Raw genomic sequence first — 27,155 nt, 5'->3', positions numbered from 1 at the left:
CTGACAGCTCTTCTGTTTTCTTCTGGCCTGGAATATTTCCAACATCTTTTCACTTCCATTTCTGGAATTATAATTCAGACTTTCCATTCAAATGGCAAAATTTTGTCAAAGATTTCATCTAAAATCCTGGTCATATTAATGTCTAGATAAATCTTTTCTTTAATTGTGTAACTATTTCTGCCATTATGACATAACATACTATAATTAAGGATATACCTTGGTTTTTCAAGTCTAATCTTAAAAAATGGTGGGCATTTGGGAAAAAATCTCTTTTAAGAGACCTGGTAAAAATTTTTGAAAGAAGACCCAAATCAATTTAACAGAACATCATTATGTAAAATGTTTAGAGTCAACTACAGTAGAGATATTAAAAGAATTTCCAAGAAAAGATCAGAATACAGTAGATTCCGATTAATTGGGACACATCAGGACCAGTATATTTTGGCCCAATTAATCAAATGCCCATTTAGCCGAAGGTTCGTGGAAATAGTTAAAAAGGTATAAAAAAGACAAATGACTGCTTAACTGAGTAACAAATTATATAATTAAATTAAACACAGATCAACTAAGAACACAATCAATACTGCTACAGTACCATAAGACTGTGTATTAGTTCCTAATAGTCATGTACAAAGGAATTCATCCAGCGCCATGTTCTTTTGATTGAAAATGAAGAAAATTAGTGCAGACACCTAATGTACAAAATGGACTGTTTTCATACAATGTCATCGATGATTGCATACTCCCAAATCTACATTTTCATAACATTCAAGATGATTGTCAAAACCTTCAAATTCTCCATTGTTCCTAACTTGCTGAAGTAGTGAAATCATTTTCACTCCCTGATTGCTTGAAACCGCAGTGAGTAAAACAGTTCTGAATTGTCTTACTGCTTATTTCTTGCCAATTATCAGTGACAAATATCACTGCTTTTTGAACACAAGGACACGCAACTGATGCTATTTAAAAACTGTTCACTTTAAGCACAGTGTAGTGTCTAATGGCGAGACAAGTGTACACATCTGACACTAATTGACACTGTTTAGCAATAGTCTCCTGCCCCAATTAAATGACATAGTGTCCTAAATAAGTGGCTACCTGATTACATGATGGCCTAATTAACTGGAATATTCTTTACTTGTAACTGTTTTGGTAAACCTATATGTTTTTGGCAGGCTAAATAGATAAATATACTTCTTTGAATCTACAGTTAAAAATTCTTGAAGCTAAAGGTCTATCAGAGGAAATTGATGCAACGCTTTCTTCAACAATTTTGTAACTTTTTATTGATTTTATGATTAGCTTTGAAAAGAATTACAGTGGTACTAGAAAGTCTGTGTACCTTGTAAAATCTTCTCTAGTTTTGCATAAATATGACTGAAAATGTGATCAGATGCAAGTCCTAAAGCTAGATAAGAAGAACCCAATTTAATAACATAAAATAATTATACTTGTTCATTTATTTATTGAGAAAAATTATCCAATATTATGTGTATTTGTTGGAAAAAGTATGTGAAGCTTTGCTTTCAGTAACTGGTGTGACCACTCCCCTGTACAGCAATAACTTCAATCAAACGATTCTGGTAACTGTTGATCAGTCCTGCACATCAGCTTAGAGGAATTTTAGGGCATTCCTCCTTACAATTCCTGCTTCAATTCTGAGATGTTGCTGGGCTTCCTTGCATGAACTGCCTGCTTCAGGTCCTTCCACAACATAAATTTTCTTTTTTTGATTTACTTTTGACTTTCTTTTCTTTTTTCAATCTTTTTATTGATTTAAAAAAAGTGTCTAAGTCTTGACTTTCAGATCATTGTCTTGTTGCATTATCCAACTTCTATTAAGCTTCAGGTGACGGACTGCTGCCCTGACATTCTCCTGTAAAATACCTTGATACAATATTGAATTCATTGCTCCCTCAAGGATTCCAGGCCCTAAGACAGCAAAGCAGCTCCAAACCATGATGTTCTTTCCACCATACTTCACAGTTGGGATGAGGTTTTGATGTTGGTGTGCAGAGTCCTTTTTCCTTTCAAACACATAAGTTGAACTTTTGTCTCATCTATCCAAAGCACACTGTTCCAGAAGCATTGTAGAACATCCAGGTGGTCCTTCCATAAACACCATTCTTGTTCATTGTTTTTCTTAAAGTGGACACATGAACAGAGACTTTAGCAAGTTCCAGAGATTTCTACAGGTCTTTTGCTGTTATCTTTGGGTTCTTATTCACCCCCTTCAGCATTGCACATTGCGCTCTCAGAGTGATCTTTGCAGAATGCCCACTCCTCGGGCAAGTAGCAGCAGTACTGAGTTTCCTCCATTTGTAGACAATTTCTCTTACTCTGGACTGAGGCACACTCAGGTCTTTAGAAATACTTTTATAGCCTTTTCCAGCTTTGTGCATCTCTCCAATTCTTCTTCTTCTGAGGTCCTCTGAAAATTGTTTTGATCGAGGCATGGTATACATAAACAGATCTTTCTTGAGAAGAGCAGGCTTTGTCAGTAACCTGATTTTCTGTATCTTTTTTATAGGGCAGAGCATCTCTACAATCCATACCTCCCATCTCATCTTATTGACTGGAACAGCTGACTCCAAATAGCTTTTGTAGAAAGCATAACCCCAGAAGTTCACATACTTTTTCCAACAACTACATGTAATATTGGATAATTTCTCTCAATAAATAAATGAACAAGATATTTATTTGAATTAGTCACAAAATGTTTTGCTCTATAACTATCTATTCCTTTTAGATATTAAACTCAATTGTATTGTTGATATGAAATGAATTCAACAAAACTTAAAATAAATCTAAATCTTTATAACATCTGCCAATATAAATAAAATATCACTGTCTAACAGTGAAAGAAGAAAGTGTTTACAATTTGCAAGTTCTATCATAAATATTCTTTTGCACATTTCCCTCATGATGGTGAGTGACCGAAGGGGACAAACTTACGGAGGGAGCATGGGTTTACATCAATTATCCCCAAATTCTAGAGTTTCTAATCTTGATTAAGGTGGAAAATATTGATTGAAAGCCAAGCACTAAATCCCTCAAGAAATAAAGAGAAGTTGCTGGGCATTTGCACACCTCTCGACTACAGATCTATTTTTGTCTCTGTTGAACTGATATTAAGCAAAGGGACTGATTTTTGCCTTCTGTATTTGCAGTTTGCTGTCCTTTGCATATTGGTTGTTTGTCCGTCTTGTTGGAGGCGGACCTTCATTGAATCTATTGTGTTTCTTGGATTTATTCTGTATGCCGCAAGAAAATGAATCTCAGGGTTGTATATGGTGACATATATGTACTTTGATAATAAATTTACTTTGAACTTTTAATAGATTAGCATGTTTATACAAGTCATGTTTTAGGTCTAATTTTAAACAAAAACTATTCTTGTTACATTTAGTGTAAAAAGAAATACACTAACGTTTTCAGACACTTCTCTTCTCTTCTTTGTCTGAATCATTTCTGTTTCCACCTTCTCTGCAAGTTCCAGTTTTCGTCTGTTTTTCCTAAACGCAGATAAGCTGAATTCTAAATAGGATTAAAAAAACACTATTTGTATTATAAAAGCCAAAATAACAACAAATGCTGGAAATATTCAGCATGTTTCTTACTACCACTGCCAATCGTTATACAGTTTATTTTAAGTCTCTAATCTATCACACCTACTTCACTCCCATCTTTTTCACTACTTTTAAACAGATTATTATCTATAACCTTATTGGTTTCATATGAAAGATCCTGCGATAACTTTTTCTCTATTATTTGTTGTAAATGTAAGTACATAATTTGATCTGCTAATAGCACTAATTGCTCTTCAAAACAACAACTGATAAATGGAAATAAAGTGAAAATTTAGTAACAAACCCAATCAAATGCAAGTACAAAATTGAAAACGGACTTGAAATTCATTAAGTTTTAACAGTATTTTTATTCAAGAACATTGTTTGGTTAAGAAACTCAGCTTGTGACACAATACTGAGACAATATATAGCTGAAAGGTATTCTTTATCCTTAACTGATGCATAGTTTCAGTCTGACCAGCTGAGAGGTAGAAGGGAAACATAAAAGTCTGGTTTCCATTGCTGCAGCTAATAATAATTGCAAAGCCAAGAGGTATGGAAGTGGCTTGAGAAGGAAAAAATGATTTTGCAAATTAATTTTCAATTAACAATTTCTGCATTTAAACTGATTTCCTTTTAAAAGGTAAATTAATGGGATACAAGGGTGACTGTTGACTATTGACCATTTTGTACTGTGTCAAAAGCCAGTTTTGTATCCCATATTTTGGGTCTACGTACATAGAAAAAATGACATACTGGTATTCTAAGCAATTAAAAATCAGTTGAACATGATCAGAAAATTAAAATTACTGCTAAGATAATGAAACAGGGCCATCCTGATCCTGAGGCAAAGGAGCACCATCGAAATTTCCTCCATACCATTTGATACAGGAGCATCAAATCTGCTCCGCCATTCAATCATGGGCTGATCCAATTCTTCTAGTCATCCCCACTCCCCTGCTTTCACCCCATACCCTTTGATACTCTGGCAAATCAAGAATCTATCTATTTCTGCCTTAAATACACCCAATGACTTAGCCTTCACAACCACTCGGGGCAACGAATTCCACAGATTTACCACCCTCGGACGGAAGTAATTTTTCCGCATCCCTGTTCTAAATGGATATCCTTCAATCCTGAAGACGTGCCCTCTTGTCCTACTCCCCTGCTATAGGAAATAAATTTGACATATCTAATCTGTTCAGGCCTTTTAACATTTGGAATGTTTGTATAAGATCCCCCCTCATTCTCCTGAACTTCTGGGAATAAGGCCCAAGAGCTACCAGACATTCCTCATATGGTAACCTTTTCGCTCCTGGAATCATTCTTGAAAATCTTCTCTGAACCCTCTCCAATGTCAGTATATCCTTTCTAAAATTGGGAGCCCAAAACTACACACAATACTTCAAGTGTGGTCTCACGAGTGTCTTGTAGACCCTCAACATCACATCCCTATTATATTCTATACCTCTAGAAATGAATGGCAACATTGCATTTGCCTTCTTCATCATCAACTCAATCTGGAGATTAAACTTTAGGGTGTCTTGCACGAGGATTCCCAAGTTCCTTTGCATTTCTGCATTTTGAATTCTCTCCCCATCTAAATAATATTCTGCCCATTTATTTTTTTCCACCAAAGTGCATGACCGTACACTTTCCAACATTGTATTTCATTTGCCACTTCTTTGCCCATTCCCCTAACCCGGGGGTCGGCAACCTGCGGCTCCCGAGCCATTTGTGGCTCTTTCACCTCTGTGCTGCGGCTCCCTGTGGCTTTGGGAAATAATTGGTCAGTATTTAATTAAAATGTATTTTATGTTAGTTTGTTAGCTTTTGAAATGTAATTCTAAATTTGAAGATTATGGTGATCTTGTACAATCTAAGTGTGGCGACACATTTCCTGGCACATCCGAAACGGCTCACAATTAGCCAGCATTCCGGCTAAGGGAGATAGCCTACGGGGGTTTGTGAGTACGCGTCTTTTGCAGCATCTGCGTCCATGGGGGCTGGGTTGAGGGAGGCTTAAAAGCAAGGCTGTTTAGTTCGAATAAAGTTATTCGACTGCAGTTTACTGACTGCGTGAGCACACTGCTACAACGTGTTTTTATCGCTATTAATATACGTCACCACTGCCAATACCTGACACCCGCCAGTGCGCGATTTCTTTAATTTTTCGATCCAAGGTAAGCCAACTATGGAGAATTCTAAAAAAAGAAAAGTGACTGAAGAAAACAGAACGTTTAATGATACGTGGACAGATTCATTTGCTTTCACTGTTGACGAGACTGGTTTACCGGTATGCTTAATATGCAATGAGAAACCAGCAAACAACAAAAAGTCAAATGTCGCAAGGCATTTCCAGAATAAACACGCAGCCCTTTCTCAAAAATATCCGGATGGAGATGAGAGAAAAAAAGCCGTTTCGGAACTAATGCTGATCTGAGCAAAAATCATTTCCAGAAATGGATGAAGTCTGGAAAATCAACGACATACGCCAGTTATATTGCCGCTCAGGAAATAGTCAGGCACGGGAAGCAGTTTACAGATGGTGAATATATAAAAGAATCTTTCATTAAGATTTCAGAACATCTATTCACGGACTTTAAAAACAAGAGTGAAATTGTGCAGAAAATCAGGGATATGCCCCTCTCTGCAAAGACTGTCAAAGACAGAACCATAAAAATGGCAGAAGACATCACAAGACAGCAAATTAAAGACATCAATTCAGCTGTGGCCTACTCGATTGCCTGTGACGAGTCTAAAGACAAAGGTGATATTGAACAAATAGCGTTGTTCTGCCGGTATGTAAACTCTGCCGGGCCACAGGAAGAACTGATTGAGTTGATACCTCTAAAAGACCAAACACGGGGGGAGGACATCTGTGAGGCTGTCTTGAATTGTTTAAGAGCCAAAGGAATAAAGACCACCCATCTGGTGTCAGTAGCTACTGATGGGGCTCCGAATATGACGGGAACGCACAAGGGATTTGTGGCTTTACTGCAGAAGTCGCTGGACAGAAAGCTGCTGACTTTTCACTGCATCTTGCACCAAGAGGCACTGTGCGCTCAAACATTTCCTCCGGAATGCACAGAAGTAATGGATGTTGTCATTCAGATTGTCAATAAAATAATGGCAAAAAGTTTAAATCACCGTCAATTCCGTTTGTTACTGGACGAGATGGAAAGCGCATATTCTGATCTCCTGCTGCACAACAAAGTCCGGTGGCTGTCCAAAGGGGAGGTGCTGAAACGCTTTGTCGCGTGTCTGGAAGAAGTGAAAACTTTCCTGGGCAGCAAAGGGCTCAACTTTCCTGAGCTGGAACAGCCAGAGTGGCTGGAAAAGCTACACTTCATGGTAGACATGACAGCGCACCTGAACACGCTGAACACAGCTCTTCAGGGGAAAGGACGCACAGCCCTGCACATGTTGGAGGATGTCTTGGCATTCGAGCGCAAGTTGACAGTGCTTGCCAGAGATTTACAGAAAGGCACTTTGTCTCACTTCCCCAATTTGAGAGAGTTCAAACAAGGTCACGACATGATAATTTCGGAGTATTTACATTCTGCAATCATCGCAATGCAAACATCGTTTGGGAAACGCTTCTGTGAGTTCAGAGAGGAAAAAAACACATTATCCTTCCCGGTCACTCCCTTAAGCATCGATCCTTCCCTACTGAATACGACTGCATTGGCAGGTGTGAGTCAACCTGATCTTGAGATGGAACTGGCCGACATAGCCGACAAAGACATATGGGTGTCCAAGTTTAGACGCTTGACAGCAGACCTTGAAGATGTTGCCCGTCAGAAGGCCGTTCTTGCTCAGAATCACAAATGGAGTGATATTGAAAACCTTCCAAATCCGGACCAACTTGTGTTTAAAACATGGAATGCTGTGCCCGACATTTATGTAAACATGAAAAAGTATGCGCTTGGAGTCCTGTCGATCTTTGGATCCACATATGTATGTGAGCAGGTGTTCTCCAACATGAACTTTATTAAAAACAAACATCGCGCATGCTTCACAGATGACAGCTTGCGATCCTGTGTAAAGATGAAGGTGACGTCATACAGCCCTGATGTGCAGACGCTGTGCGCTGAGGTCCAGGAGCAGAAATCCCATTAACCAAGTATGATAAATATTTTAATTGCCTATTATTTTATGTATATTCATATTTTTTCATTGTTCAGTGAAATAGTCCTTTTATTTTTCAGGCTGACAGCTGGCTGATGATATTTTTGGTTTGCTGCTGGTGGAAAATTTAAGTTCGGCGTTTTTCATAAATACAAGAAGGACTCAAATAGACATTGAGTATTTTACTTAAAAGTAACTTTCAACCCAACGTCTTTTTTTCGGAGTTCAAAATGTTTTTGTTGCATGCAGAAATGTAATTTCGTTTTCTCTGCAGGAGTTCATCAATTTCATAAATGCAACACATTATAGTTTGTTTATACATAGCATAAAGGCAAAAAAAACGTTGTATGCAGTGTTATTTCATTTTAAATGTCAAACGGGTTTTGCGGCTCCCAGTGTTTTCTTTTCTGTGGGAAACGGGTCCAAGTGGCTCTTTCAGTGGTAAAGGTTGCTGACCCCTGCCCTAACCTATCTAAGTCTCTCTGCAGGCTCTCTCTTTCCTCAGCACAACCCACTCCTCCACCTATCTTAGTATCATTGGCAAATTTAGGCACAAATCCATTAATCCCAAAGTCCAAATCATTAACGTACATCGTAAAAAGCAGCGGTCCCAACACTGACCCCTGTGGAACTCCACTGGTAACTGGCAGCCAGCCAGAATAGGATTCCTTTATTCCTACTCTGTTTTCTGCTGATCAGCCAATGCTCCACCCATGCTAGTAACTCCCCTATAATTCCATGGCATCATGTGCGGCACCTTGTCAAAGGCCTTCTGAAAATCCAAGTACACATCTACTGAATCTCCTTTCTCTACCTTGCTTGTAATTTCCTTAAAAAAATTGCAGTAGGTTAGTCAGGCAAGATTTTCCTTTTAGGAAACCATGCTGGCTTTGGCCTGTCTTGTCAAGTGCCTCCAGGTACTCCATAATCACATCCCTAACAATCGATTCCAACAACTTCCCAACCACTTATGTCAGGCTTACAGGTCTATAGTTTCCTTTCTGCTGCCTCCCACCTTTCTTAAATAGCTGAGTATCATTTGCAATTTACAGTCATCCGCTACAATGCCAGAATTTATAGATTCTTGAAAGATCATTGCAATCTTTCCAGCTACATCCTTCAAAACCGAAGCGTACATTCCATCAGGTCTAGGAGATTTATCCACACTCAGTCCATTAAGCTTCCTGAGCACCTTCTCAGTTGTAATTTTCACTGCACGTACTTCACTTCCCTGACACTCCTGAATGTCTGGTATACTGCAGATGTCTTCCACTGTGAAGACTGATGCAAAATATGCATTCAGTTCCTCTACCAACTCTGCGTCTCTCATTACAATATCACCAGCATCATTTTCTATTGGTCCCATATCTATCCTCAACTCTTTTATCCTTTACATACTTAAAAAAGCTTTTAGTATCTTCTTTGATATTAGTCACCAGCTTCCTTTCACAATTCATCTTTTCCTTCCTAATGACCTTCTGAGTTTCCTTCTGTAAGCTTTTATACGCTTCCCAATCCTCTAACTTCCCACTGGCTTTGGCTTCCTTGTATGTCCTCTATTTTGATTTTACTTTGGCTCTGACTTCACTTGTCAGCCACTGTAGTGTCATTCTTCCATTCAAAAATTTCTTCTTATTTGGAATATATCTGTCTTGCACTTCCCTCATTTTTTGCAGAAACTCCAGCCATTGCTGCTCTGCTGTCCTTCCTGCTAGTGTCTCTCTTCAGTCCACCTTGGCCAGTTCCCCTCTCATGCCATTGTAATTTCCTTTATTCCACTGAAATACTGACACATTGGAATTTAGTTTCTCCTTCTCAAATTTCAAAGTGAACTTGATCATTACTGTTCCGTAAGGGTTCCTTAACCTTAAGCTCTCTTATCACCTCCGGATCATTGCACAACACCCAATCCAGCACAGCCAATCCCCTAGTTGGCTGAACAACAAGTTGTTCTAAAAAGCCATCCCTTCGACATTCTACAAATTCTCTCTTTTGAGGTCCAGTACTGGCCTGGTTTTCCCAATCCACTTAAACGTTAAAATCCCCAACGATTATCATGACATTGCCCTTCTCAGATTCAGTTTATTGTCATTTTGGGTCCTTTTACCCTTGCCATTTCTTAACTCAACCCATACAGACATATCTATACCTTCTGATCCTATGTCATCCCTTTCTAATGATTTAATATTATTTCCTATACACAGGGCCACACCACACCCTCTGCCTACTAAGCTATCTTTCCGATACACTGTATATCTTTAGACTTTCAGCTCCCAATGGCAGTCATTCTTTAGCCAAGTTTTAGAGACGGCCACAACATTATGCTTGCAAATTTGTAGCTGAATTTCAAGATCGTCCATTTTATTTTTTATGTTGCGTGCACTCAAATATAACATTTTCAAGTCCAGTATTTGTTGCTTTCTGTTTTAAATGCACCATTAGAGCATTGAGTTAAAATTAAAAATAAAACAGAAAATACTAGATACTCAGATCAAGTGGCAAGAAAGCAAAAAATAACTTAATTCAATTTTTCTCTCCCACGTTACCTTTCCTGCTGATTATCTCAAGTATTTCTCATTTTTACTTGTGTTTAATTTCAATGTAGTGTGAAAAAATAGCTAAAAATGTAGGTCATATCACAAATATGATGGGGGAGAAAACTATTTCATTTACAATTATTAGCACTCAATGACCTTGTACACATAAATTAAAACTCTTCAGACTTCAGAACCTTCTCCAACTCTGATCCTTCATTTAATTATCAGCAAAAAAAGATCATAGTCAGAAAAAAAATTGATTATAAACAAATGGGGATGAAACAAAATAGTGAACTCAAAGTAACAAAATTAGCAAGAACTACAGCCGAGAAGCGATTGTGTGCAATAAAGCAAGCTTATATGCAAGACGAGTTTGAGAATATGAGCTGATCAAAATGGTGCTGCTCTATAACTTCTGAATTTTTTAGGGCAAAGTATTCTTAAAACTTCAGTGAAAGTTATTAAAAGGCTGTAATGATGGATCACCCAATTAATCTCACTAGTCTGCTCTTTCTTCACACTTTCTATCAGCTTTTTTATTTAATTCTCTTTTGCATGTCACTAAAAAAATTCCATTTAAATTTTGCATGTTATTACTAAATTTCAATCAGTTCATTTTCTATCCCAACAAACTGCCACAGTGAGGGAAAGGGTGGGTGGGAATTGGGATTCAGGTAGTGGGAAAGGTTCCTTCTCTCTCTTTCATACACCAGGGTCCCAGTGGATCATAGCATGGGAATCAGCACTTGGTGAGCCAGTTGCTCAACCAAAGAGATCTCAGAATAGCCAGAGAGTGGCTATTCTGAGACCCAAACATAAATACTCCATGGCGAATTATTAATGAATTACTGATCACTGTACAAACCTACACATTTATTCCTTTTCTAACAAAAGTGTTAGGGAACATTTTGGAGTTATGCAAGTTCAAGCAAGAACCAGTCTGCAGTTCTTACTGTAAACTGCAAGCAGTAAATTGAAGTTTAATTGGCCCATGGACCAAGAGATATGGTTTGCAAAGTGATGACCATGTGTGTTTGTGTAAAGGACCAGACATTCTGGAATAGTTTGGTGAGACAGGGCCAACAGTTGCAGAAGGTGGCTACTGACCATTTGGGATGCCAGAGGGGTGTGTATTTACTCATTTGGGAGACTGTATAGTATTATACTTGTTTGTGAGTGTGTTGTGTGCTTTAAGAATAAGTTTGATACCTTGGGGTAACAGACTTTTATATGAAAGGCAATACAATAGACATCGTGAGTTCAGAAGCACTTAAGTGAAAGATTGCAAAGTACATACTCTGTGCTTTTAAGTATGTACTGTTTAATTTTTATCCATCCCTTATAATTAATATGGGAATTAGTGTGGAGATATTTGAAGGAGAGGCTATACACAGGTATATCTGCTAGGATGGCACCTATTGAGATCAGACAATGGAATATCGACCCCAGCTAGCACTTGACACTGATTACTACAATTCATAAAACCTTTATCCCCACCAGGTAGAAGCAGAGCATTTTGTCAGTTGCCCTCACTTAAAGATGCTTGTAGGGATTCAGAATTTTGGCATTACCTTGAGAAAATGATTGAAATTCACCAGATGCACCAAAATTTATTCATGTATTGATAAAAACAAAATGCCCAAGGACTATGTGGAACAGTATGGCCCCAGGAAGTACAGGATCGTACATGGGCAAATAGCGGGCATGTCAGTAACAAGGAGTGATATCACTTCTTTAGGGGGGTAATGAGGCAGTGACTGGGGGGAGGTGACAATAACTGGAGAATGATAATGTCAGTAGCTCAGAGAGTTGATAAACCTGCCATGGACTATGCAGAGCATAAGTATCGAGCATATGAGGAGTACTCAGGGTTGGACAATCCAGAGAGGGATGATCCAGTCTTCCTGACGATGCTGAAGGAAGGCCTGAGCTCAGCCCACTAGGAAGTTTTAGATTTGGGGATAGCAGTGGGGTCGACCTACCCTATGACAGTATCACGGGCAAGGGAGATAAGACCAGAAGAAGGGGAACAGAAATCATAAAATGGCTGTAGTGAATGTAGCTGCTATGAAGACACAGAAGCTTGCTTTGTCTGCCTACACCCAGGGCACCGAGCAAGGAATTGTCCGAATATACATGGAAAGCCGATGATTTGTTACATCTGTGGCATCAAAGACCATCTTTGGAGGCAGTGTCCTAGAAAGGAACGAAGGTGTGAAAATTGTTAACCAAAGCAGGCAGAATCCACAGTAACTTCTTTGTCCAATTTGAATGCCAACCAGATTATAGAGCTGGTGAGGTCAGGATGTACACAATAGGTTTATTAAGGGGCCAGTAATATGAAACACAGGGTTGTCAGTATCAATAACTGATGTACCATTGTCCATGACTGGAGAAGCAATTTACATTACCAGTGCAGGAGGTGAAACTGAGGGCAGAAAGAGGTGAGCCTTAGGCTCTTGAGAAAGAGGGAGTGCAGCTTCCTGTAGTTTCTTGGGTGTGTTCAAACAAAGAAGGTACTATCCTGGAGAAAGACACTCTCAGTAAGGCAGGTGCCATCACGGACTCAGGAAAGGGAGAAAAAACATGGACAAGACAGGGACAGCAACATTTATACTCTTCAGAGAAGACTACATGGCTCACAGAGAGACAGCAACCCCAAGCGGGATAGAAGACAGGACTATGATTGTGAATCATGTCAGGAACTGAGTTGAATTAAATTGACTTTATAACTTACATCTTTCATATACATGTGGAGTAAAATTCTTTACATTACGTCTCCGTCTAAGTGTGTAATGTGCAACTTGTAGTAATTTGAAATAAATAGTATGTACAACAGGATAGTCAATATAACATACAAATACAGTTGTGTCAGTATGAGTTAAGCAGTCTGATGGCCAGAAGAAGCTGTCCCGGAGCCTGTTGGTCCTGGCTTTTATGCTGCGATACCATTTCCCGGATGGTAGCAGCTAGAACAGCTTGTGGTTGGGGTGACAGGTCCCCAAAGATCCTTCAAGCCCTTTTTATACAACTGTCTTTGTAAATGTAATGAACAGTGGGAAGTTCACATCTACAGATGCGTTGGGCTGTTTGCACCACTCTCTGCAGAGTCCTGCGATTGAGGTAAGTACAGTTTCCATACCAGGCAGTGATGCAGCCAGTCAGGATGTTCCCAGTTGTGTCAACCGTAAAGGGAAAACACAGTCAAGAGCTATTAGTAGTGCAGCTGCCTGCAGAGGTAGCAGCAATTACAGTAAAGATGTTCTAGAAAGGGGAGAGTAAGGAGCAAATAGGAATGAGTGTGCAGGTCATGGGGCAAAAGAGCAACAGAAGAAAATGAGACGACAGAAATTGAAAGTGTAGAGGAAGAAACTAATGGAGTCAAGAAGATGGCACCAGCAAGCAACGCGACCAAGGGTAACATCCTTCAGATGGTTCATGAAACTGCTTCTTTCACATCTTTCTCTTTCATATGCGGTTCTGCTACTTTTGGAGCCTGTGATCTACATTTTGGAGGTGTGTTTTCAGGCCAATTGACCAGTCTCGTGGTTTGCTTTCTCCAAGGGGGTTTGGTGAGGCTCTGAGCAATGTGTGCAGCCGGGAGGCCAAGAAGCCTGGAGATGGGGTATGAGCCCATGATCAACTCCATTTCTTACCAATTAAAGCATCAAGGAAGATTGAAATCAAGCAGAACAAGAGCAGAAGGCAAGTGGGTGTTCAACACAGTTCATTTGCATATGACCAATCCTTTTCTTTTCCCCCTCACACCTCCTGCTCCCTCAGGTGGGTGCCTGCATATGAGCTGTCTCTCTTGCTAGATGTTGCCAGAGTCCTGGGTCCAGGGCAAGGTTTAATCAATGTAGTTTGTAGATTGTGCTCTGTAGTTTACATTATGATGTATTTTTGGTAGCTGGTTGCACCTTTTTTGTTAACATTTTGTACCATTTTGATCGGGCAGACTGGCTCTGTAGCTTGAAGTTCATGAATGACAGTGCCAGATTGAACTAAACTGAGTTGAACTAAATATGTCTGAGCTCTTCCAATGACTTTGTGGTTTGGTGTTTTATAATTTGTGTTTTTTTTTAGCTTGCATGATTTGTTCCTTTTTGTGCATTGGGTTTGATGTTTTTCTTTGAAGGGGTTCCATGGTTTTCTATGTTTCTATGTCTGTGGGAAGGTGCAATCTCAGAGTTGTACCCTGCGTGCATACTTTAATAATTGACGTACTTCTGAATCTTGAACCTCTGAACTTAGTAAGATTACATGGGGGTGCAAAGGATCATTGTAACCAGATTAACGCTTTGAGGACCTGAGCAAAACAGCAGCTACATGTTGTTGGTCAGAGCCAGAGGGAAATAGTCCTTCTACAGCTGGGTGAGCAAGTCACAGTAAGAGAGTTACCAAAAAAGACAAGGTTTGCTCCCAGGTGGACAGAACCACAGGTGGTGCCTGTGAATACACTGGACTCAGGTTAAACAGTATGACTCACCTTGTCACCCTCATAGACTGGACAAGGGATCAATTCTACCCAGTTATTGTGTCATAAAGAGAATCTAAGTGATGAATACCTTTTGCTTCACATCTGATGACTCCTGATGGAAGCAGGCCTGTAGATGAAAGAGAATGGAAACACAAATGCAGAAGACAGAGAGAGCGTGATAGGAATCCATGAACAGAGTGTTAAAGTATAACAGTAACTGTACTTTGTAATGAAGGCTGGTTCTGGAAAGCAGATGGTTAGTTATACATATCAGGACAGAAAGATATTGGGAAAATATATGGGAAGGGATCTGAGTTATGGCAAAAACAAGAAGTTCCAAACCTTGATGGCAAGGCAGAACAAGGAAAAGAAAATTGCACAGTATCTGAAGGCAGCCTGGAATGGAAGTGGACACAAATAAGCTAAGCATTTTCAGTAGTTGGGCCAGCAATCAAAGGGAAAGTCCAGGAGGGTCTGCCACTGGAGTGACGTCCTTTCAGCCATCCAAATAAGAGACTAACCCAAACCCTCCTGTACATCGATCTAAGGAACTGAGAGACTTGTCAGATCATTTTGACAATACACTGTCATGGCATGGAATGTGAATGGTTGCCTGTGAACCTGATACAGTTAACTTGCAGGTGCCTCTGCACACAGACTAACTACTGAGAGCCACTATTGAGTTTTAGCTATTAGAGGATCAAGGGATGAGATAAAGATACGTAAACCGCAACGGGCCAGCAGAATGGAGGCAACAAACAAATGAACGACAAACTGCATTTTAAAGACTGGTTAACATTGAGAGGACAAAAGAATCAAGAAGAGGATCTGATCAAATTTCTGGAACCTTGTATTGTCACCTCTACTTCGTCTTTTAGATAGGTTGTTAGGGATGGTAACATTGGTGTACATAAGGATATGATCAGTTAGTAATTGGGGAAGGGATCGGAATTAAAGGGCATTTTTGCTGCCCTACTTAATTTGATCCTCCTTAAAAGTTTGACTTTCCTGGGACAGACTTCTGTCCGGGGCCAAAAGAAGGGTAAGTTAGTTAATATTCTGTAGTTATGTGAATAATATTAATTATTGCAAGAACCAGTATGCAATTCTTACTGTAGACTGCAAGCAGTAATTTGAAGCTAAACTGGCCCACAGACTAAGAGATATGGTTTGCAAAATGGTAACCATAAGACGCTTGCATATGCATCAGACAATGGGGTTGTTTTAATTGCCCTGCAGCGATCCAGGCAGCTAGGGATTGAAACAATTTACATCACTATAACTAAGTGCAGGGAAGCTTGCAATTAGCAAATATATTTGAACATTCAGATGAGTCTCCCACTGTAAATACGTAATTCAAAAGAAGCACTTTCAATCCAAAGTATTAAAGTAAATGATGTCATTGTAACGATTGAAATTGTATTGAATCACAAGCTGTTGTCTTTGATCTTAAGGGTATAAAAACGTGATATACATTTTTGGTTTTTGAGTGACTCCAGAATGATGCTTGCTTGTTGTAATGAATAAAGACTTCCATATTACTAGCTTCAGCGTCTCTCCAATGACTTCAATCACCGTCATAACAATGACAATGGAAAAAACAGGAAATGCTGGACATGCTCAACAGTTTACATAGCAATTGTGAAGAGCAGCAGACATACTGTTTCAGATTGACAACATTTTACATTTTGATGACAAACGTTTTCTGTTTTCTCTCTGAAGATACTGTGTAACACATTGAGTATTTCCATAACTTCTGCCTTTTTTCCAGACTTCAACATCTACAGTATTTTGACTTTGTATTATACTAAGGAGTGCTGGTAAATTCTCAGTCCTCACTTTCTTTAAATTTGTTATCATATCAGAGTTATTGCTTGTGCTTGCTGAACACCAACTATATTGTCAGCATAGTTTATTTAAATTTATTGATTTCAAACCCAATTGAAGCTACTATTTCTTTCTCCCAGTTCAACATATTTTGTCACTACTGTCTAATCATAACTTCCAACCAGGTACGAGACACCAGCAGAATGCCAGAAGTTCAAGAGTGTCAGGCAGAAGTGAGTGCAATTGCTATTACTAGAGAGAAGGTACTTGGGAAATTAAAAGGCCTGAAGGTAGATAACCCATCTGGACCAGATGGACTATACTGCAGGATTCTGAAAAGGATGGTTGAGGAGATTGTGGAGGCGTTATTAACAACCTTTCAAGAATTACTAGATTCTGGAGGACTGGAAAATTACAAGTCACTCCACACTTCAAGAAGGGAGGGAGGCAGTAAAAAGGAAATTATAGGCCAGTTAGCATGACTTCAGTGGTTGGGAAGATGTTGGAGTCAATTGTTAATAATGAGATGTCGGGGTACTTGGAGGCTTTTGGTAAAATAGGCCAAAGTTAGCAAGGTTTCCTTAAAGCAAAATCTTGCCTGACAGATCTGCTGGAATGCTTTATGGAAATAACAAGCAGGATAGACAAAGGAGAATCAGTGGATGCTATTGTGAAATTGGATTTTCAGAAGGCTTATGACAAGGTGCATTACATGAAGCTGCTTAGCAAGTTAAGAGCCAATGGCATTACAGAAAAGATACTAGCATAGATAGAGCATTATCTAACTGGCAGGGTGCAAAGGATGGGAATAAAGGGAGCCTTTTCTGGTTAAATGCCAGTGACTCATGGTGTTCTGCAGGAGTTGGTGCTGGGATTGCTTCTTTTTATGTTGTATGTCAATGATCTGGACAAAAGAATTGATAGCTTTGTGGCCAAGTTTGCATATGATACAAAGTTAGGTGTAGGGTCAGGTACAGTTGAGGAAGCAGGGAGGCTGCAGAAGGACTTAGGACAGATCAGGTGAATGGGAAACAGATGGCAGAAGTGTAGACTATTTTCTAAATGGGGAGAAAATTAAATATGTGAGGTGCAAATAGACTTGAGAGTCCTCATGCACAACCAGGTTGAATCAGTAGTGAGGAAAGCAAATACAATGATAGCATTCATTTCGAGAGAACTGGAATCAATGTTCCCTCTAATATGTGCAAGTGTACATCGTTTGCCACAAGTGTACAAAGGAATTTAAACTGCTAACAAAAGGTTGTCACCCTCTACCTCATTGGGATGTTAAGTATATTGCAAGTATATTATGAAATTGCAGGGGCCCTGGCAGATATATTTAAAATGTCAGTATCTACGGGTGAGGTGCCGGAGGATTGGAGGATTGGAGGATAGCTCATGCTGTTTCGTTGTTTAAAAAGGCTCTAAAAGTACCTAATCCAGGAAATTATAGGCCGGTAAATCTGACGTCGGTAGTAGGTAAATTACTGGAAGGATTACTAAGAGATAGGATCTACAAATATTTAGATAGACAGGGACTTATTAGGGAGAGTCAACACAGCTTTGTGTGTGGTAGGTTATGCTTAACAAATCTATTAATAGAGTTTTTCGAGGAGGTTACCTGGAAAGTGGATGAAGGGAAGGCAGTGGATGTTGTCTACATGGACTTCAGTAAGGCCTTTGACAAGGTCCCGCATGGGAGGTTAGTTAGGAAGATTCAGTCGCTAGGTATACAAGGTGAGGTAGTAAACTGGATTAGACATTGGCTCAATGGGAGAAGTCAGAGACTGGTGGTGGAGGATTGCTTCTCTGAGTGGAGGCCTGTGACGAGTGGTGTGCCACAGGGATCAGTGCTGGGTCCATTGTTATTTGTCATCTATATCAATGACCTGGATGATAATGTGGTAAATTGGATCAGCAAATTTGCTGGATTCAAAGATTGGAGGTGTAGTGGACAGTGAGGAAGGTTTTCAAAGCTTGCAGAGGGATTTGGACCAGCTGGAAAAATGGGCTAAAAAACGGCAGATGGAGTTTAATACAGACAAGTGTGAGGAATTGCACTTTGGAAGGACAAACTAAGGTAGAGCACACAAGGTAAATGGTAGGGCACTGATGAGTGCAGTAGAACAGAGGGATCTGGGAGTAGTTACATAATTCCCTAAAAGTGGCGCCAGAGGTAGATAGGGTAGTAAAGAGAGCTTTTGGTATATTAGTCTTTATAAATCACAGTATTGAGTATAAGAGTTGGAATGTTATGGTGAGGTTGTATAAGGCATTAGTGAGGCTGAATTTGGAGTGCTGTGTGCAGTTTTGGTCAAATTACAGGAAGGATATTAATAAGTTTGAAAGACTGTAAAGAAGGTTTACAAGGATGATGCCGGGACTTGAGAAACTGAGTTACAGAGAAAGGTTGACTAGGTTAGGACTTTATTCCCTGGACCGTAGAAAAATGAGGAGAGACTTGATAGAGGTATATAAAATTATGATAGGTATAGATAGACTGAATGCAAGCAGGCTTTTTCCACTGAGGCTAGGGGAGAAAAAAAACAAAGGACATGGGTTAAGGGTTAAGGGTGAAGGGGGGAAAGTTTAAAGGGAACATTAGGAGGGGCTTCTTCACACAGAGAGTGGTGGAAGTGTGGAATGAGCTGCCAGATGAAGTGGTAAATGCGGGCTCACTTTTAACATTTAAGAAAAACTTGGACAGGTACATGGATGAGAGGTGTACGGAGGGACATGGGCCAGGTGCAGGTCAGCGGGACTAGACAGAAAAATGGTTTGGCACAGACAGGAAAGGCCGAAAGGCCTGTTTCTGTGCTGTTATGTTCTATGGTTCACGATCATACATAATCACATTTCCTTTCTCGATTTCTAATGCGGATGGTGTTGACTACATGGAGTTTGCAAAGATTTGTCTGCAGATTTTAGAACTGGCTTATTTATCATAATTTTATTGAAGAAATTATTGATGTACAATGTTAAACTCCAAAGAAGTAAAGGGCACAGAGCGCAAAGGAAATACCTAGTATCGGAAGGATTTAATGAAACAGTAGAAACTGTTACACTAAAAGATCTTCGGGTCAGGAACCTGTATCTACAAGATATATTTATGTACAATACAGAAACTGGTGTTACCTGCATGTACTTTTGCAATGCAAAGTTGCTGGAGAATTTGAAAGTGGGAAGAAATGGAGTGATATTTGGAAACCTGACTTTTAAAATGTCATTTAGCAAGCAAATCACATATGGACAGTGTGCAAAAGCTCCTGTGAGAAAATTCTTTAATACCCACTACAGGCCTGCAACGTACGTTTTCTGAGAGTGCAGATGAACAAGAGTGAAAACGATCAAACTTGGAGGAGATCAAAGTTCTCATTGACAGTGTTTTGCTAGCTGTTAAAATAAATACGTTCATACATAAAATTCTGTGGGAACTTTTTGTTACTGAGCAAATAAAATTGCACAGTACAAGATTTTTTGCACACGCTGGTCATTACAAATTAGAGGGAACATTAACTAGAATACAAAAACAAGGATATAATGCTGAGGCTTTTAAGATACAGGCAATGCTCACTTGGCGTATTGTCAGTAGTGTGAGTAGTTCTGAGCCCCTTATCTATGAAAGGGTGTCCTAACATTGGAGAGGTCAAAGGAGGATCACAAAAATGATTCCGGGAATAAAAGCCTATCATATGTGGAGTGATTGATGCCCCTGGGCATGTACTCACTGGAATTTATAAGAATGAAGGGAGATCTTATTGAAACTTATCAAATGTTGAAAGGCCTAGATACAGTGGATGTGAAAAGGATGTTAACTACTGTGGGAGAATCTAGGACCAGAGGGTACAATGCTATTATAGAGGGACGACCATTAGAATGGAGATGAGGAGAAATTTCTTAAGCCAGAAGGTGGTGAATCTGTGAAATTCTTTGTCACAGGCAGATGTGGAGGCCCAGTCACTGGGTGTATTTAAGGTGGAGGTTGATGGATACTTAATAATTTAGGATGTGAAAGGTTAGGGGAAGAAGGTAGTCATGAGCAAATGGCAGACTGGACTTAATGGACAGAATGGTCTTATTCTACTCCTACATCTTATGATTAAGGTTACTTGTTCCAGTATAGCAACAGTCCACCTTGAATATGTCCCTTACACCATTCAACATTTGGGTCCTCATTTCCACACCATTTTTTCTCAATGCATACCAACTTGTTTTACCCCCTCCCACTCCAAGCTATTCTGAGGTTGTAGCATTAGTAGGAATCCAGAGAGCACTGCAACCTAATGTTTTAACTTCTTATCTCCTGTATCTGATGGCAGGGCTTTAGCTATTTTTTTCTCTATGCTATTGGTTCCCACACAGATTGTGACTTCCTATTTTCCTTCATTCCTCAGAATGTTTTGCTTCCATCCTAGTAATTTCTTTTAGCTAGATTTGGGAAGGAAATATGTCACATCATGAAAAGTTGGCTACTAATAAAATAACTATCTAACTTGCTAATTGTTACTTCCTATGTAAGCAATGTGCTTCTATAATCTGCTTGCACTATTATTTACCTCACAAATTATGCATTTCAAGGCCGGACATCATTTGACTAGTTAATCATGCATGTAGCAATCATGAATGTCACAATAATTCATTTATCCATCAGCAAAAACAATAGAATTACATGTAAAGTGTTATCATTGTTTAGCTTTAAAACCCCAAAGTTTAAACCAAGGGCAGTATTGTTAAATGTCAGGAAGGAAGATATCTATAAGAATAAAGGCAGACCCCAAGTTACAAACACCCGACTTACTAACAACTCATATTTATGAACGGAGGGAGGAGAACGCTGTCTGCCATTTTATGGCGGATCACAACGCCGTCTGCCATTTTAAGTCGTTGCCATTAACACTGTGTTGAGTGTGTAACTTTGTATTTGGCTTAAATAATTCTTAACAAGATTCACCCTGACTCTCCCCCCCCCCCCCCACACCTCTGCCAGTCAGCACCGCCCCCACTAGTCCCATTTAACCTGTCTCTATGTGGGTGGACTTTAGGACCCAGGGCAGCAGAGGACCCACTGTCCCTGGCTGCTGCTGAATCTGCAGTCTTCTGTTCCGTTGATGGAAAACGACTGCAATTGAAAATAAAGCGTTTGGAAAGAGGTGAAATGCCATCAGTCATTGGAAAAGCGTTAGGCTACAGTCAGTCAACGATCGGAACAATTTTAAAGGATACAGGTAAAGGAGAAAGTGGGAGTAATGGAGCATGTAAAAGGCCCTGCCCTGGTGAAAGCTACAATTATTACTAAGCAACGCAGTGGTTTAATTATTGAAATACATACGTTTCTTAAGTGTTTTATATGCATAGAAAGGTAAAATATATACTATATAAGACAAACGTTTGACTAACTGACGCTAAAGAATACCAGATGTAACTGTTCCAACTTACATACAACTCCGACTTAAAAACAGACTCAGGAACAGAACTTGTTCGTAACCCAGGAACTGCCTGTACCAAATTAAAACTCTTTCTTTAAAAGCAGGGAACACTTTGGAAATCTTGTTGTTAATTTTACCTTATTAAAAACTGGAAGAAATATAAAGACCATAATATATATGCAGGAGCAGGAATAGGTTATTTGCTCCACCATTCGATCATGGCTCCAATAAATGCAAACTTTTTTTCATAAATGCAAAATATTTTACAAAAATAATCTGTGGTTATCTGCAGAATGAGGAAAAGGGTTGAAAATGTCTTACTTGTTGCCAATATGTCAGGAGGACATGGTACAATTCCATGATCCACTGCCCACTTGTAAGCCCCTTCTCCGACTAAAAAACTAAAACAAGAGAAATTAATTGATATTCATAAAACAGAAATAAGCATAAGAACAATATGCAGTTCAAATAAATTATATTCTGGTTAAGATATCATACTTCCCCTTGTTAACATAAAACAATCAGCATATACTTGTACAGTACCAGAATTATTTGAGATGTCTCAAAATACATCATAAAAGAATTTGAAAGGGTATATCCCAAATTAAGGAAGAGGCAAATATAGATAAGTTGAAAAGATGGGTCCCAAGGTTATTCCTGAAAATGTCCAAAAAGGGAAATATTTTAAAAATTACAAAAGAGGTCCCGCCAACAAAAGGATTCAAAGACAGAGGAATAATCTTCTGCTGGGGTGGCACAAAGATTCATTCCTAATCTGGAGAGTTGACACAACAGAGTCATCAAAATGAATCCTACAGTCAACTGTGACCGTGCTACCCTTTTTACCCATATGCACTAATCCAACTGTTCACACTGGGTCATAATTTTTATTTGCCTTTGATTATTTAAGTGCTAGTCTTAATGTCTCTTATTTAAAAAATGGTGTTTGTATCTGATGGTTGGAAGGCTAAAATGGTGCCAGTGGCCACTGCAACTTACAGCAAAGTCCTGTAGACAGTTCACAAAATTACCTCTTCTATCAAATATACTTCTACTACTAAGCTGTGTGTGACTGGAGCCAGAAATTTACATTTGATAATATGCTTTTTGGCTGAATGAGTGATCTGGTGTTTTTGCTGTCTCCAAGGGAATTCGGCGCGGTTGAGAATGGATGTGACCTAATGGCGGAGTGGTAATCCATGATCAGCTACAATTCTTGACCAACATGTTGATTAAAGCATCGATCAAGATTGGAATCGACGAGGATAAGAGTGGAAGGCAAGTGGGTGTTCAGCACTGTCTGCCTTTGTTTGACTACTCTCCCTCTCCCTTGCTGCAGCCAGAGGCAGGTGCAGGTGTGTTATGCCTTGGGCAAGGTTTCATCAGTGCAGTTTGTGGATTAGACCTGCTTTCAGAGGACACTGCAGTTGATGTTAAATGCATTTCTGGTTACTCATTTCTTTACTGCTATTTTGTGCAATTCTAATCAGTTCTGTGGCCTGCAATCAACAAATGACATTGTGCTAAAATGAGCTGAACTAAATTGAATGTTCATACACTATTTCAAGGACTCTGCGGTTTGATGTTTAATACTCTGTGTTATTCACTCTTTTGCCATTTGTACGATTTGTTTCTTTGCTCATTGGCTGTTTGATCTTTTCTTTGAACAGGTTTCATGGAGTTTCTTTGTTTCATAGCTGTCTGCGGGAAGATGAATCAGGGTTATGTACTGAATACATACTTGGATAATAAATGTACTTTGCTATAGGAGTTGCTGAATCAAAGTTCAGTGAGTTCCAGACATCAATTACTTGCCGAATAAAAAACCTTATACCTCTCACCTTAAATCTATACCCTTGTAAAGTAATATTTTTTTTCACATGTGCATCGAAACAAAACAGTGAAATGTGTCATTTGCATTCACCACCAAGTATTTGCTAGGGGCAGCCAATGAATGTTGTCACACATTTGGGCACCAGGGTAACATGCCCACCATGAAAGGCAGAACAACACAGAACACAAGAAGCAATAAAACAGCATCAGTAAAATAAGCTCCTTTTCTCCCTCATGCCCACCCACACACACAGTCCTCCAACCCCAGATCAGGCCATCTTCACCCTCCAGTTTCCAGTGAATTTAGGCATGCAGACATTGGGCCTTTCACTGCCCCAATGGACTTGCAGAGATTCACAGGCTCGTAGCTACAGCCATCAGACCTTGAGTTCCGCTCGATATTCAGGCTGCGATCTTTGATATCAACCCCAGGGCTCGCCTATGACAAACAATGAGGATCTGAACTCAAGGCCTCAAACTCCAGACTCGGTGATGATGGGACACAAACGCTAGGCCTCAAACATAAGTCTAGGAAACTCATGTAGCTAGGGTGACCCCACAAAAATCCAATCCTTGAACCCACCACTGACTCGCTGACCCAGGCAGGCCACCAGCCCCTGACCTTGTTGTTCTGCTGACCTAACATATGACCACTGATGCCCTTCATCCCAAATCTACATTGCTGGCATTTGAAAGCAGAGCAGAAGCTTAGAATCCAGACTGACACATTAACTTCTCCACATCCCTGTCCCTAAACCCTAATCTAACACCCTAACTCCCCTATCGCAAAACTATTCCTACAAACCTAAAAAACAAAAAGACAAAGATGGAGACTGCAACTTAGTGCCATCTCGACACTCATAACTCTACCAATGGAAAACGATTCTGTGTATCTACAATCTACTACAATTTTATATACCATTACAAGAAAAATTTGTGACTCTTTGCAGTTACCTGGTTTTCTGCATTAATTACTCATAAAATGTAGAACATAGAAAACCTACAGCACAATACAGGCCCTTCAGCCCACAATGCTGTGCTGAACGTGTACTTACTTTGGAAATTACCAAGGGTTACCCATAGCCCTTTACTTTTCTAAGCTCCATGCATCCATCCAGGAGTCTCTTAAAAGATCCTATTCTATCTGCCTCCACCACCGTCACCAGTAGCCCCTTCCACACACTCACCACTCTCTGTGTAAAAAACTTACCCCTGACATCTCCACTGTACCTGCTTCCAAGCACCTTAAAACTGTGCCCTCTTGTGTTAGCCATTTCAGCCCTGGGAAAAAGCCTCTGACTATCTACACAATCAATGCTTCTAATCATCTTATAAATCTCTATCAGGTCAGCTCTCATTCTCCGTCCTCCAAAGAGAAAAGGGTAAGTTCACTCAACCTATTCTCATAAGGCATCCTCCCCAATCCAGGCAACATCCTTGTAAACCTCCTCTGCACCATTTCTATGGTTTCCACATTCTTCCTGTAGTGAGGCGATCAGAACTGAGCACAGTACTCCAGGTCGGGTTTGACCAGGGTCCTACATAGCTGCAACATTACCTCTAGGCTCATAACTCAATCCCATGATTGATGAAGGCCATTGCACTATATGCCTTCTTAACCATAGAATCAACCTGCACAGCAGCTTTGAGTGTCCTATGGACTCAGACCCCAAGATCCCTCTGATCCTCCGCACTGCCAAGAGTCTTACCATTAATACTATATTCTGCCATCATATTTGACCTATCAAAATGAACCACTTCACACTTATCTGGGTTGAACTCCATTTCCCACTTCTCAGCCCAGTTTTGCATCCTAACAATGTCCCACTGTAACCTCTCACAGCCCTCTCCACTATCCATAAAATCCCCGACCTTCGTGTCATCAGCAAATTTACTAACCCATCCCTCCACTTCATCATCCAGGTCATTTATAAAAATCACTAAGAAAAAGAGTCCCCGAACAGATCCCTGAGGCACACCACTGGTCACTGACCTCCATGCAGGATATGACCCCTCTACAACCACTCTTTGCCTTCTGTGGCAAGCCAATTCTGGATTTACAAAGCAATATCCCTGTGGATCCCATGCCTCCTTACTTTCTCAATAAGCCTCGAATGGGGTACCTTATCAAATGCCTTGCTGAAATCCATATACACTACATCTACTGCCCTTCCTTCATCAATGTGTTTAACATCCTCAAAATATTCAATCAGGCTCGGAAGGCATGACCTGCCTTTGATAAAGCCATGCTGACTATTCCTAATCATATTATGCCTCTCCAAATGTTCATAAATCCTGCCTCTTGGGATCTTTTCCCTCAACTTACCAACCACTTAAGACCCACTGGTCTATAATTTCCTGGGCTATCTCTACTCCCTTTCTTGAATAAGGGAACAACATCGGCAACTCTCCAATCCTCCAGAACCTCTCCCATCCCCAGTGATGATGCAAAGATCATCACCGGAGGCTCAGCAATCTCCTCCCTCGCCTCCCACAGTATCCTGGGGTACATCTCATCTGGTCCTGATGACTTATCCAACTTGATGCTTTCCAAAAGCCCCAACGCATCCTCTTTCTTAATATCTATATGTTCAAGCTTTTCAGTCCACTGTAAGTCATCCCTACAATCACCAAGATCCTTTTCTGTAATGAATACTGAAGCAAAGTATTCATTAAGAAGTACCTCTGCTATCTCGTCTGGTTCCATACACACTTTTCCATTGTCACACTTGATTGGTCCTATTCTCTCACCTCTTATCCTCTTGCTCTTCACATACTTGTAGAATGCCTGGGGTTTTCCTTAATCCTGCCCACCAAGGCCTTCTCATGGTCTGTTCTGGCTCTCTGAATTTCATTCTTAAGCTCGGCTCTCCAAATTTCATTATAAAGCTCCTTCATGTTAGCTTTATAATCTTCTAGATCTCTATCATTACCTAGTTTTTTGAACCTTTCATAAGCTTTTCTTTTCTTCTTGACTAGATTTACAACAGCCTTTGTACACCATGGTTCATGTACCCTATCATCCTTTCCATCTCATTGGAATGTACCTATGCAGGAACATTTGTCACATTTCTGCCATACATTTCCCTGAGAACGTCTGTTCCCAATTTATGCTTCCAAGTTCCTGCCTGATAGCCTCATATTGCCCCTTACTCCAATTAAATGCTTTCCTAACATGTCAGTTCCTATCCCTTTCCAATGCTATGGTAAAGGAGATAGAATTGTGATCACTATATCCAAAATGTTCTCCCACTGAGAGACCTGACCCCTGACCAGGTTCATTTCCCAATACCAGATCAAGTACAGACTCTCCTCTTGTAGGCTGATCTATATATTGTGTCAATAAACCTTC

General features: G+C 39.9%; 1 protein-coding gene across 4 annotated transcripts in view; it reads right to left on the bottom strand.

Annotated features, from left to right (window-relative positions):
- The window catches only part of tasp1 (taspase, threonine aspartase, 1), a 147,170-nt gene that overhangs the window by 77,476 nt on the left and 42,539 nt on the right, over positions 1–27,155 (bottom strand). For all 4 annotated transcript variants that reach the window (XR_009515149.1, XR_009515150.1, XM_059986205.1 and 1 more), the window contains exons 6-7: positions 22,292–22,371; positions 3,431–3,537 (exon numbers count right to left, since the gene is read on the bottom strand). Coding sequence is in view for 2 of the 4 variants with exons in the window: in XM_059986205.1 (XP_059842188.1) it covers positions 3,431–3,537; positions 22,292–22,371 (187 nt within the window). In the remaining 2 variants the exon portion in view is untranslated. The remainder of the gene's footprint in view (positions 1–3,430; positions 3,538–22,291; positions 22,372–27,155) is intronic.

This window comes from Hypanus sabinus, chromosome 12, assembly GCF_030144855.1.
Source record: "Hypanus sabinus isolate sHypSab1 chromosome 12, sHypSab1.hap1, whole genome shotgun sequence".
Classification (NCBI taxonomy): Eukaryota; Metazoa; Chordata; class Chondrichthyes; order Myliobatiformes; family Dasyatidae; genus Hypanus; species Hypanus sabinus.
Note: the sequence above shows the minus strand (reverse complement) of the source record. Positions and strands in the feature narration are given on the sequence as shown.